We start from the raw sequence: 13,558 nt of genomic DNA on the forward strand, positions 1-13,558 counted from the left end.
ATTAAAAAAAACCCAGCGCAGGTAACTTTAGGGAACCGCGATACCAGAAACTTTGGAAACCACTGTGTTAAGATGACTGCATTATATTACTCTTACAATTGACACCATTTATTGTGTGTCTTTTATATTTCAGTAACGTCTATGTCATCGATCCCAATAAAACCAACTTCTACCACTAATTCTTAATTAAAAAAACAATTGTTTGGTTTTGTACGCAAAATATAAAGAAAAGCTTTAATGAAGAGAGGTACAATGCCAAAGAACGATTTATGTTTTTAATCAAAACACAAGTCTTTGTAAGAAAAGGTTCCATTTATTGTACAGTACAAGTGACAAGCTTGTGTTAAATCCATTCTTTAAAAAAAAAAGAAGTAATCATTAAGGAAGCATTTCAACTACCCTCGTTTGTCACGAATTCTTTCCATTCTCATCTGCAATTAATACACATTCACACCTTTCCGAGTAGAGATAGCATTTAAACAAACACACACCCCTCCCTCTGAATCAAATCCATATATATCAAACCCGCTCAGCCCCACCCTATATTCTGAGTCAGTGTTTGTGTGTGTAGTTAAACGATCATTTCTCTTTATCTTAGCTATCATACAATCTAATATTAAAATAAATAAATCTGTATCCAATAATAGTATTTATAGGGAGGAGAACATGCTGACCTCTGACCTATCATGCCACAGAGTAACAGCTGAGAAGGACTTGGCATGACATCACTCCTCATCTTGCAATATTAGTGGTAATTAGGCAAATATTTAAGAAGAATCTTCCAAGCAGGAAACAAACCTACTATCTCCATTTATTAGGGCAAAGTGAAGCGTGTGGTTTGGATGCTGGTGAAGAAGTGATGTTGATTTCAACACTGCCAAAGATTTCTGGAACCTTACAGCAACCCTCCACGTTTTCCCGTTGCCACTTAGGAGACCCGAGGTATCTGCCTGAAGTCTGTTCAAATGCTTTACCTATGCACAATTAGAAAAATATCTTCTGAAATATATGGTTGTGCTTATGTAGGAGCTTTTAGCCCTAGAATAACTTTGCACAATTTCAAGTAGGTCTGTCATGTTCTTTAGCTGAAGATGCAATGCTGACCACTGGAAATGAGGAGACATGCACAGGAATGGAGGTTTGAGAGTGGGGTGTACATTGCAGTTTTCTTTACTGACCACCGGCTGGCCGGTAGACATCTGTTGAATGTGCATGTGTTTGAAGGCATCATTTAGTCTGCTTATGTCATGTTCCAACCTGATAAAACGTTGCACGGCTAGCAGAAATCACCATCCAGAGATGTCCGAGAGAAGAAGGCCGCAGGATCGGCATAGGAAAGGTGCAAACAGCAGATAGGGTCAATAAGACGCCTGTCAGGCCAATACAAACACACACACAGGATCCTGCTTGGGTTACGTATTACGCTGCCATTGTCTTTCACTCAAGATCCAGAGTGCGTTGGGGCACGCAGCCCTCTAACTCCACAGCCTCGGGCCAGCCTTCATACTTGTTGGTGCTTTTACTGTTCTTTATTAGCTGTAGGAAAGATGGCGAGAAGAACAGCTCAGAATGGACACAGAGGTGCAGCTTTCAGTGTGGAACTGTGTGTTTACAAAACTAACTCAGGGATAAGAAGAATTCTAGTTTTAGTACTTAAGTTTATAATGCTAGGTAATAGAAAAACAGATTATTGTAGAATGGCAAAGAATGAATATAAATATATATATATATATATATATATATATATATATATATATATATATATATATATATATATATATATATATACACACATATACACACACATATACATACACACACTGCTCAAAAGAATAAAGGGAACACTAAAATTACACATCCTAGATCTGAATGAATGAAATATTCTTATTAAATACTTTGTTCTTTACATAGTTGAATGTGCTGACAACAAAATCACACAAAAGAGGATTTTGGTACTTACCGATAAATCCATTTCTCTGAATCCTCTAGGGGACACTGGAGTTCCATCTTAGACATTAGGGGTGTGAAGTCTGTGAACCGGAGGTGTGGCACAATCTTAAAAATTTGCATTGACTGCACAGCCGGCTCCTCCCCCTTCACGCCCCTCATGCCTCAGTTTTGAAAATTGGACCGAGAGATGAGGACAAGTACGAGAGCCTATGGCGAAGGAACCGAACCGTGCAACCTGCCAAACAGCATCCAATAACATCCTTAACAGATAACCAACGCTGCTGTACGAACTGTATAAACCAGAACTATATACACTGCAGGATTGACAGCACAGGGGTGGGCGTCCAGTGTCCCCTAAAGGATTCAGAGAAATGGATTTATCGGTAAGTACCAAAATCCTCTTTTCTCTTTCATCCACTAGGGGACACTGGAGTTCCATCTTAGACATTAGGGGACGTCCCAAAGTTATCCCCCAGGGAGGGAGTGCTGTCTGTTGCCTGCAAAACCAAACGCCCGAAATTAGCATCTTCAGACGCAAAGGTATCAAACTTATAAAATTTAGCAAACGTGTGGGCTGAGGACCACGTCGCCGCTCTGCAAAGTTGAGTAGTGGAGACTCCTCTGGCAGCTGCCCAGGAGGCACCCACTGATCTAGTGGTATGCGCACTTGTCCGCACTGGAACCTGTTTCCCACTGGAAATATACGCTTGTCTGATAGCCAGGCTAATCCATCTGGACAGAGACTGTTTAGAAGCCGGCCAACCCTTCTTTGGCCCATCATAAAGTACGAATAAATGATCCGACTTTCGAAATGCTGATGTAACTTGTACGTACACCTTTAAAGCTCGTACTACATCCAATGACACATCCCAATCTGTTACGCTCTGGAAAGATGGGACCACAATAGGTTGGTTTACATGATAACCCGAAACAACCTTAGGAAGGAAATCTGCTCTTGTACGGAGTTCTGCTCTGTCCTCATGAAAAATCAAAAAGGGACTTTTACATGACAAGGCTCCCAACTCCGAGACCCGTCTAGCCGAAGCTAAGGCTAACAACAACGTCACCTTCCAAGACAGATATTTTAGATCTGTCCGTAGTAATGGTTCAAACAAAGGTGATTTTAAAAATCCTAACACCAAATTCAAGTCCCAAGGTGCCGTGGGTGCTCGAAAAGGGGGCTGTATCCTTAGCACCCCCTGCAAAAAAGTTTGAATCTCTGGCAACAACGCCAACTTTTGTTGAAACAGAATAGAAAGAGCCGACAACTGAACCTTCAGCGATCCCAAACGCAGGCCTAACGCCAGACCTGCTTGAAGGAACAGTAACAATCTGGACAGGTGGAAGGATTTCGAATCCCAACCCCGTTCCTGACACCAGTCTATATACTTCTTCCAAATTCTGTAATAATGTCTCGCTGTAACTGGCTTTCTAGCCGCAATCATCGTAGGGATAGCTCTTTTTGGTATCCCTCTGTCTCTTAAAATCCTGGTTTCAACAGCCACGCCGTCAAACGCAGTCTGTTCAGGTCTGGGTGAAGAAACGGTCCTTGAGATAGTAGGTCCTCTCTTTGAGGTAACCTCCACGGGTCTTCTGACAGTAATCCCTGCAGGTCCGAGTACCAACTCCTGCGTGGCCAATCTGGTGCGATTAGAATCGCCCACACTCGCTCTCTTTTTAACCTCTTCAGTATCCTTGGTATGAGAGGGAAAGGTGGAAATATGTACACCCTTTCGTAATCCCAAGGAAATGTCAACGCATCTACTCCTTCTGCTGCAGTATCCCTTGTCCTGGATACATATCTGGGCAGCTGATGATTCTGCCTCGATGCCATGAGGTCTATCTGTGGAAGACCCCATCTCCTCACTATCATCTTGAAAATCCGCGGATGAAGGCACCACTCTCCCGGATGCATGTCTTGTCGACTGAGATAGTCTGCTTCCCAGTTTTCTACTCCTGGAATGAATATCGCCGAGAGTATGATGTTTCTCTTTTCTGCCCACAACAGGATCTTTGTTGATTCCTTCAACGCCATCCTGCTCTTTGTTCCCCCTTGACGGTGACATTGTCCGACTGTATCCTTACATACTGACCTATGACCAGATTTTCGGCCAATAGGAGTGCGTTGTAAACAGCTCTTAGTTCCAGAATATTTATGGGTAAACTGCTTTCTTGAGACGTCCACCGTCCTTGAAATTGATGGTCCTCCAGGACGGCTCCCCAACCTCTCAGACTGGCATCTGTTGTCAGAATCCTCCAGTCCCATATGCCGAATCTCTTCCCTGCTGCGAGATTCTTGTGTATCAACCACCATGTCAGAGAGATACGTACCTGTGGTTGAAGTTTGATTCTCCGATGAAGTAGCCAATGTGAACCTGCTCCTTGAGCAATGAGCTTCATTTGAAAGGGTCGGGAATGAAGTCTTCCATACTGGATAGCTTCGAACGACGCTACCATCTTTCCTAGAAGTTGTACACAGAGATGTAGAGACACAGTTTGTGTCTCCAGTACCTGAGTCACCAACTTCCGTATATCCTGAATCTTGGATTCTGGCAGAAAAATTCTCAATTTCACTGTGTCCAATATAAGCCCTAGGAACTGAATCCGTTGTGATGGAATAAGGCTGGATTTCTTGAAGTTCACAATCCAACCGTGTTGAATCAGAAATTGGTGAGATGTATGAGCATCCTGTATCAGCTTCTCCCGAGAAGAGGCTTTGATTAGGAGATCGTCTAGATAAGGTATTATAGTGATCCCTCTTACTCTCAATTCTGCCACCATGATCGCCATGATCTTCGTGAAGATCCTCGGGGCTGCCGATAGACCGAACGGTAGAGCTCTGAATTGATAATGATCCTTCACCAAAGCAAACCGTAGGTAAGCTTGGTGGGGAGACCTTATTGGGATATGCAGGTATGCATCCTTTATGTCCATGGATATCATGAACTCCTTGTGTTCTAGACCTGCAATGACCGACTGTATTGATTCCATCTTGAATTTGTAAATTCTTAGAAATTGATTTAAAAAAACTTTTAAATTTAGAATCGGTCTGACTGTTCCGTCTGGTTTTGGCACAACAAAAAGACTGGAATAAAAACCCGTTCCTCTCTGAGGGGTAGGTACAGGAACAATTACTTCTGACTGTAGTAGTTTCTGAATTGCTAAAATTAACGCTTTCGCTTTCATAGGGCACCGAGGTAAACCTGTTGTAAAAAATTGGCTGTGAGGTCTCTCTTGAAAATCCATCTTGTACCCCTGAGAGATTATGTCGTTTATCCAGCTCTCTGGAGAGGTGATGGCCCATCTGTCCTGAAACCTCTCCAGTCGTGCACCCACCAGGGGAGACCCCAGGTGAGCTGGGAGACCGTCATGCCACGGTTTTCTCAGCAGGTTTATCCTGCTTCTTGTACGTTGCCTGTGACCGGCCTCTACCTCTGCCCCCACGTGCTTGTCCACCAAAACCTCTACCTCGGCCTCGAAAGGACTGAGATCTGAAGGAATTAAACGTTGGTCCCGAATAACCTCTTTTAACCTGTGGCGCGCTCCTTGTATAAGGAGTAGGAAGGAATGTAGACTTTCCCGCTGTAGCTTGGGAAATCCACTTGTCCAATTCTTGACCGAAAAGCGTATCACCCGTAAAGGGAATAGCTTCCACCGCCTTTTTAGTGTCAGAATCCCCCTGCCATTCTCTAAGCCATAAGATTCTCCTTGCTGATACGGCCGATGCGGATATGCGTGATGCAATCCTACTAGCATCCTTAGATGCTTGACATAAATATGAAGCTGATTCACGAATGTGTTCCGCCAGATTAGTAATCTCTTCCAAGCTATCTTCTTCTTCAATAGCTTGTAGAATACGACTGGCCCATGCTCCCATGGCCTTGTTGACCCAAGCACAGATGGAGGGTAGGCCTCTGTGCTGCACCTGCCGCTACAAAAATCGACTTTAAGGCCGTGTCAACCTTGCGATCTGAGACCTCCTTCAAGGTCGTTACATTAGGTATCGGCAAGATTGTCTTTTTTGATAATCTACCTAGGGAAGCATCCACTACCGGTGGATTTTCCCATTTATCCATTACCCCCTTAGGTAAAGGGTACGTTACCTGAAATCGCTTTGGGAATTGAAATCGCTTATCCGGTTGTTTCCAGGCTTCCTCCATTTGATTTTGGAGGGACTTAGGAATGGGAAACACTGCCGAACAAGGTTTCTGGGAATCGAATAAGTCGAATTCCTCAGGTTCTTTAACCTCCTCACCTTTAAAATCCAGTATTTCCTTAACTGCCTCAATTAGGGAATCAATACCTGAGATCGCTGAATCCTCCTCTGTGGGATCAGCCTCCAGGTTAGTTTCAATCAACTCACCCTCCTCCGTATCCAGAAGGAGATTTTCTTCTTCCGTTACCTGAACAACCGGAAGTGGTCTTTTGACTGCCTTGCGTACAATCTTGTCTGGTTGTGCGGTCGGCGTTAATCTAATCAGGAACTCTTCCATTGTCTTTGAGAACCCCGCAGCCCACTCTGATTGCTGCTTGCGTGATTCCGCCATTTCCTTGGATATTCTGTCTGTAAGAACATCCCCCCATGACGTTGATGGAGCACTGTTCCCTGGCTGTGCGCTCTTGTCTATGCAGGATTCGCACACCCCTGTACTGCCAATCCTAGTGCTTTTCTTATCACACTTCGTACACACGTAATATGTCTTAGATGACTTGGTTGCTGCCTTAGACATGATGCTCGTTAGTTAACAATTTAAACAGAACTTTCACTCTTTATACAGGAGAAGAAAGCTTGTAATATGACGGGAGTGAAGTGTTTGGAACCGGCTGTAAAATATATATTTTTTTTTTGGATATGCAAATAAAAAAATTAATAAATATCTATATATATCTATATATATCTATATATATATATCTATATATCTATATATATCTATATATATCTATATATATCTATATATATATATATATCTATATATATATATATATATATAAAAAACCAGCCGGTTAGCAGCCCTCACAGACCCAGCTGTCAATCAGCTACAGTGATCGGGCTGTCCACGTACTCCCTGTATTTTCCTCAGGATCTTTGATCAGAAGTCCTTTGAAAATATAAATAATATAAATAATAATTATTTTCCACAGGAGATCCTCTTTTAAACTATATATAAACTTTACCAGCAGAGGGAGCCTGAATCCAACCCATACTAATCTTAATCAGTAGATGGAGTTATTGTTATAATCTATACGAGGGGGAGGGATTACACTTTACCTCAGGATGGCGCCTAAATGTAAAATTAAAATGGCCGCCACTCCATTTTTATGTACAGATCAATAAGCAGGTTTATATTGAGGATAGCCTGGGATCTGAACCCAGGACGTCTGATTGCCAGTCAGAAGCTCTCTCCCCCCATCTAAACCCTGGTGGATCCTATATAACAAAGATCTCCATACCGTCCCCTTACGCGCCGCACCGGGAGCTCTATCTATTCCCCCTTGCGACGCATGTCTATCCGCTGTGCGGCTATCACATCTAGCCGCGCCGCCCGGCGGAGCCCGACGTAGTCATGGGGACCGGAACTCTCCCCACTGCTCGGCGCTGCCGCTGGGCGCGTATACGCGGCTCTACAGAGGAGACAGGAGATGTCTCAGAGGGGAAGGGGAAAAAGGCGAACTAATGTAAAGGTTAGTTTACTATCTAGGGCCCTTATCAACCAGTACTCACGCAGACCAGGCCCCGCAAAGGATTTCCTGCGGAGAGATGCTGATCCCTTCAAAAGGGATCTTTGTCTCTCAGCTAACTCTAGGCTTTTTGTCCCCCTTTTGTTAGGTTGACTCAGCCTGTAGTAATTCTTTTATTTATTTTTCTTTCAGGAGCTCCGCTCCTATGTGCTAACACCTCTAGCACAATTTTCAAAACTGAGGCATGAGGGGCGTGAAGGGGGAGGAGCCGGCTGTGCAGTCAATGCAAATTTTTAAGATTGTGCCACACCTCCGGTTCACAGACTTCACACCCCTAATGTCTAAGATGGAACTCCAGTGTCCCCTAGTGGATGAAAGAGAAAAATTATCAATGGAAATCAAATTTATTAACCCATGGAGGTCTGGATTTGGAGTCACACTCAAAATTAAAGTGGAAAAACACACTACAGGCTGATCCAACTTTGATGTAATGTCCTTAAAACAAGTCAAAATGAGGCTCAGTAGTGTGTGTGGCCTCCACGTGCCTGTGTGACCTCCCTACAACCCACACAAGTGGCTCAGGTAGTGCAGCTCATCCATGATGGCACATCAATGCGAGCTGTGGCAAGAAGGTTTGCTGTGTCTGTCAGCGTAGTGTCCAGAGCATAGAGGCGCTATCAGGAGACAGGCCAGTACATCAGGAGACGTAGAGGAGGCCGTAGGAGGGCAACAACCCAGCAGCAGGACCGCTACCTCCGCCTTTGTGCAAGAAGGAACAGGAGGAGCACTGCCAGAGCCCTGCAAAATGACCTCCAGCAAGCCACAAATGTGCATGTGTCTACTCAAACGATCAGAAACAGACTCCATGAGGGTGGTATGAGGGCCCGACGTCCACAGGTGGGGGTTGTGCTTACAGCCCAACACTGTGCAGGACGTTTGGCATTTGCCAGATAACACCAAGATTGGCAAATTCGCCACTGGCGCCCTGTGCTCTTCACAGATGAAAGCAGGTTCTCACAGAGCACATGTGACATACGTGAGAGTCTGGAGATACCAAGGAGAACGTTCTGCTGCCTGCAACATCATCTAGCATGACCGGTTTGGCAGTGGGTCAGTAATGGTGTGGGGTGGCATTTCTTTGGGGGGCCGCACAGCCCTCCATGTGCTCGCCAGAGGCAGCCTGACTGCCATTAGGTACCGAGATGAGATCCTCAGACCCCTTGTGAGACCATATGCTGGTGTGGTTGGCCCTGGGTTCCTCCTAATGCAAGACAATCCTAGACCTCATGTCGCTGGAGTGTGTCAGCAGTTCCTGCAAGACAAAGGCATTGATGCTATGGACTGGCCCGCCCGTTCCCCAGACCTGAATCCAATTGAGCACATCTGGGACATCATGTCTCGCTCCATCCACTAACGCCATATTGCACCACAGACTGTCCAGGAGTTGGCGGATGCTTTAGTCCAGGTCTGGGAGGAGATCCCTCAGGAGACCATCCGCCACCTCATCAAGAGCATGCCCAGGCATTGTAGGGAGGTCATACAGGCACGTGGAGGCACCACACACACAACTGAGCCTCATTTTGACTTGTTTTAAAGACATTACATCAAAGTTGGATCAACCTGTAGTGTGTTTTTCCACTTTAATTTTGAGTGCGACTCCAAATCCAGACCTCCATGGGTTAATAAATTTTATTTCCATTGATAATTTTTGTGTGATCTTGTTGTCAGCACATTCAACTATGTAAAGAACAAAGTATTTAATAAGAATATTTCATTCATTCGGATCTAGGATGTGTTATTTTAGTGTTCCCTTTATTTTTTTGAGCAGTATATATATATATATATATATATATATATATATATATATATATTATATATATATATATATATATATATATATATATATATATATATTTTTTTTTTTATTTATTTATTTTTAAACAAGAGTTCCCCAGACAATAGATGGCAACAGTTTTGTGACCAGTGGCACCTGAATGGACCGGTGACATTACACCCACAAATACCACTTGGCTGAGCAGCGTCTTTTACTACATACACTGTTTTGTGTTTTTTTTATTATTATTTTTAGATCTCTGTGCTTTGCAGCAACACCTTTCTAACATCAGTCACATGGTACTTTTCACTACCACCAGAAGCAACACACAAAAGTTCCTTTCTGGATTCAAATGTACAGTGCAAGGAAATCAGTAGACCTGGGTCATATTCCAGGGCAACAAAAGTATCAATGCTTTAAATCAGGGATGGGGAACCTTTGGCCCGCTAGAGCTGTTGTTGAACTACACATACCAGCATGTCCTGTGACAGATTTGCTATTTGGCCATGCTAAAACTGTTGCAGGGCATGCTGGAATGTGTAGTTCAACAACAGCTGGAGGGCCGCAGGTTCCCCACCCCTGCTTTAAATACATGCCTGAAAATCACAGAAGGAAGTCAGAAAAGGTAAAAGTATTTAGTGGCAGAAGGACAGCAAATAATAAGATTTTACTCACCGGTAAATCTATTTCTCGTAGTCCGTAGTGGATGCTGGGAACTCCGTAAGGACCATGGGGAATAGACGGGCTCCGCAGGAGACTGGGCACACTATAAGAAAGATTTGGTACTACCTGGTGTGCACTGGCTCCTCCCTCTATGCCCCTCCTCCAGACCTCAGTTAGGATACTGTGCCCGGAAGAGCTGACACAATAAGGAAGTATTTTGAATCCCGGGTAAGACTCATACCAGCCACACCAATCACACCGTATAACTCGTGATATTAAACCCAGTTAACAGTATGAAATATAACTGAGCCTCTCAACAGATGGCTCAACAATAACCCTTTAGTTAGGCAATAACTATATACAAGTATTGCAGACAATCCGCACTTGGGATGGGCGCCCAGCATCCACTACGGACTACGAGAAATAGATTTACCGGTGAGTAAAATCTTATTTTCTCTGACGTCCTAGTGGATGCTGGGAACTCCGTAAGGACCATGGGGATTATACCAAAGCTCCCAAACGGGCGGGAGAGTGCGGATGACTCTGCAGCACCGAATGAGAGAACTCAAGGTCCTCCTCAGCCAGGGTATCAAATTTGTAGAATTTAGCAAACGTGTTTGCCCCTGACCAAGTTGCAGCTCGGCAAAGTTGTAAAGCCGAGACCCCTCGGGCAGCCGCCCAAGATGAGCCCACCTTCCTTGTGGAATGGGCTTTCACTGATTTAGGATGCGGCAATCCAGCCGCAGAATGCGCCAGCTGAATTGTGCTACAAATCCAGCGAGCAATAGTCTGCTTAGAAGCAGGAGCACCTATTTTGTTGGGTGCATACAGGATAAAAAGCGAGTCAGTTTTCCTGACTCCAGCCGTCCTGGAAACATAAATTTTCAAGGCCCTGACTACGTCCAGTAACTTGGAATCCTCCAAGTCCCTAGTAGCCGCAGGCACCACAATAGGTTGGTTCAAGTGAAAAGCTGATACCACCTTAGGGAGAAACTGGGGACGAGTCCTCAATTCTGCCCTATCCATATGGAAAATCAGATAAGGCTTTTACATGACAAAGCCGCCAACTCTGACACACGCCTGGCCGAAGCCAAGGCCAATAACATGACCACTTTCCACGTGAGATATTTCAGATCCACGGTTTTAAGTGGTTCAAACCAATGTGATTTTAGGAAACTCAACACCACATTGAGATCCCAAGGTGCCACAGGAGGCACAAAAGGGGGCTGAATATGAAGCACTCCCTTTACAAAAGTCTGAACTTCAGGCAGTGAAGCCAGTTCTTTCTGGAAGAAAATCGACAGAGCCGAAATCTGGACCTTAATGGAACCCAATTTTAGGCCCATAGTCACTCCTGACTGTAGGAAGTGCAGAAAACGACCCAGTTGAAATTCCTCTGTAGGGGTCTTCCTGGCCTCACACCACGCAACATATTTTCGCCAAATGCGGTGATAATGGTTTGCGGTTACTTCTTTCCTGGCTTTTATCAGCGTAGGAATGACTTCCTCCGGAATGCCCTTTTCCTTTAGGATCCGGAATTCAACCGCCATGCCGTCAAACGCAGCCGCGGTAAGTCTTGGAACAGACAGGGCCCCTGCTGTAGCAGATCCTGTCTGAGCGGTAGAGGCCATGGGTCCTCTGATAACATTTCTTGAAGTTCCGGGTACCAAGCTCTTCTTGGCCAATCCGGAACCACGAGTATCGTTCTTACTCCTCGCCTTCTTATTATTCTCAGTACCTTTGGTATGAGAGGCAGAGGAGGGAACACATAAACCGACTGGTACACCCACGGTGTCACTAGAGCGTCCACAGCTATCGCCTGAGGGTCCCTTGACCTGGCGCAATATCTCTTTAGCTTTTTGTTGAGGCGGGACGCCATCATGTCCACCTGTGGCCTTTCCCAACGGTTTACCAACAGTAGGAAGACTTCTGGATGAAGTCCCCACTCTCCCGGGTGTAGGTCGTGTCTGCTGAGGAAGTCTGCTTCCCAGTTGTCCACACCCGGAATGAACACTGCTGACAGTGCTAGTACGTGATTTTCCGCCCATCGGAGAATCCTTGTGGCTTCTGCCATCGCCACCCTGCTTCTTCTGCCGTCCTGTTGGTTTACATGGGTGACTGCCGTGATGTTGTCTGATTGGATCAGAACCGGCTGGTTTTGAAGCAGGGGCCTTGCCTGACTTAGGGCATTGTAAATGGCCCTCAGTTCCAGAATGTTTATGTGTAGGGACGACTCCTGACTTGACCAAAGTCCCTAGAAATTTCTTCCCTGTGTGACTGCGCCCCAGCCCCGAAGGCTGGCATCCGTGGTCACCAGGACCCAGTCCTGTATGCCGAATCTGCGGCCCTCTAGAAGATGAGCACTCTGCAGCCACCACAGTAGAGACACCCTGGTCCTTGGAGACAGGGTTATCAGTTGATGCATCTGAAGATGCGATCCCGACCACTTGTCCAAGAGGTCCCACTGGAAGGTCCTTGCATGGAACCTGCCGAATGGAATTGCTTCGTACGAAGCCACCATTTTTCCCAGGACTCGTGTGCAGTGATGCACCGATACCCGTTTTGGTTTTAGGAGGTCTCTGACTAGAGATGACAGCTCCTTTGCTTTCTCCTGCGGGAGAAACACTTTTTTCTGCTCTGTGTCCAGAATCATCCCCAGGAACAGTAAGCGTGTGGAAGGAACCAGTTGTGACTTTGGAATGTTTAGAATCCAGCCATGCTGTTGTAGCACTTCCCGAGATAGTGCTACTCCGACCAGTAACTGCTCCCTGGACCTCGCCTTTATTAGGAGATCGTCCAAGTACGGGATAATTAAAACTCCCTTTTTTCGAAGGAGTATCATCATTTCTGCCATTACCTTGGTAAACACCCTCGGTGCCGTGGACAGTCCAAACGGTAGTGTCTGGAATTGGTAATGGCAATCCTGTACCACAAATCTGAGGTACTCCTGGTGAGGAAGGTAAATTGGGACATGCAGGTAAGCATCCTTGATGTCCAGGGATACCATGTAATCCCCCTCGTCCAGGCTTGCAATAACCGCCCTGAGTGATTCCATCTTGAACTTGAATCTTTTTATGTATGTGTTCAAGGATTTCAAATTTAAAATGGGTCTCACCGAACCGTCCGGTTTCGGTACCACAAACAGTGTGGAATAGTAACCCCGTCCTTGTTGAAGTAGGGGTACTTTGACTATCACCTGTTTGTATCCCTGAGATACCACTTGTAGAACCCAGAGATCCACCTGTGAGCGAACCCACTGGTCGCTGAAGTTCCGGAGACGGGCCCCCACCGCACCTGGCTCCACATGTGGAGCCCCAGCGTCATGCGGTGGACTTAGTGGAAGCAGGGGAGGATTTTTGTTCTTGGGAACTGGCTGTATGGTGCAGCTTTATCCCTCTACCCCTGCCTCTGGGCAGAAAGGACGCGCCTCTA

General features: G+C 45.4%; 1 protein-coding gene across 3 annotated transcripts in view; it reads right to left on the reverse strand.

Moving 5' to 3' along the window:
- Positions 1 to 293: 293 nt before the first annotated feature.
- FAM3A (FAM3 metabolism regulating signaling molecule A) overlaps positions 294 to 13,558 on the reverse strand; it is an 80,516-nt gene continuing 67,251 nt past the window's right edge. For all 3 annotated transcript variants that reach the window (XM_063936524.1, XM_063936525.1, XM_063936523.1), the window contains one exon: positions 294 to 1,536. In XM_063936524.1, coding sequence (XP_063792594.1) covers positions 1,438 to 1,536 — 99 coding nt within the window. In that variant the 3' untranslated portion in view covers positions 294 to 1,437. The remainder of the gene's footprint in view (positions 1,537 to 13,558) is intronic.

Source organism: Pseudophryne corroboree, chromosome 8 (assembly GCF_028390025.1).
Source record: "Pseudophryne corroboree isolate aPseCor3 chromosome 8, aPseCor3.hap2, whole genome shotgun sequence".
In the NCBI taxonomy this organism is placed as follows: Eukaryota; Metazoa; Chordata; class Amphibia; order Anura; family Myobatrachidae; genus Pseudophryne; species Pseudophryne corroboree.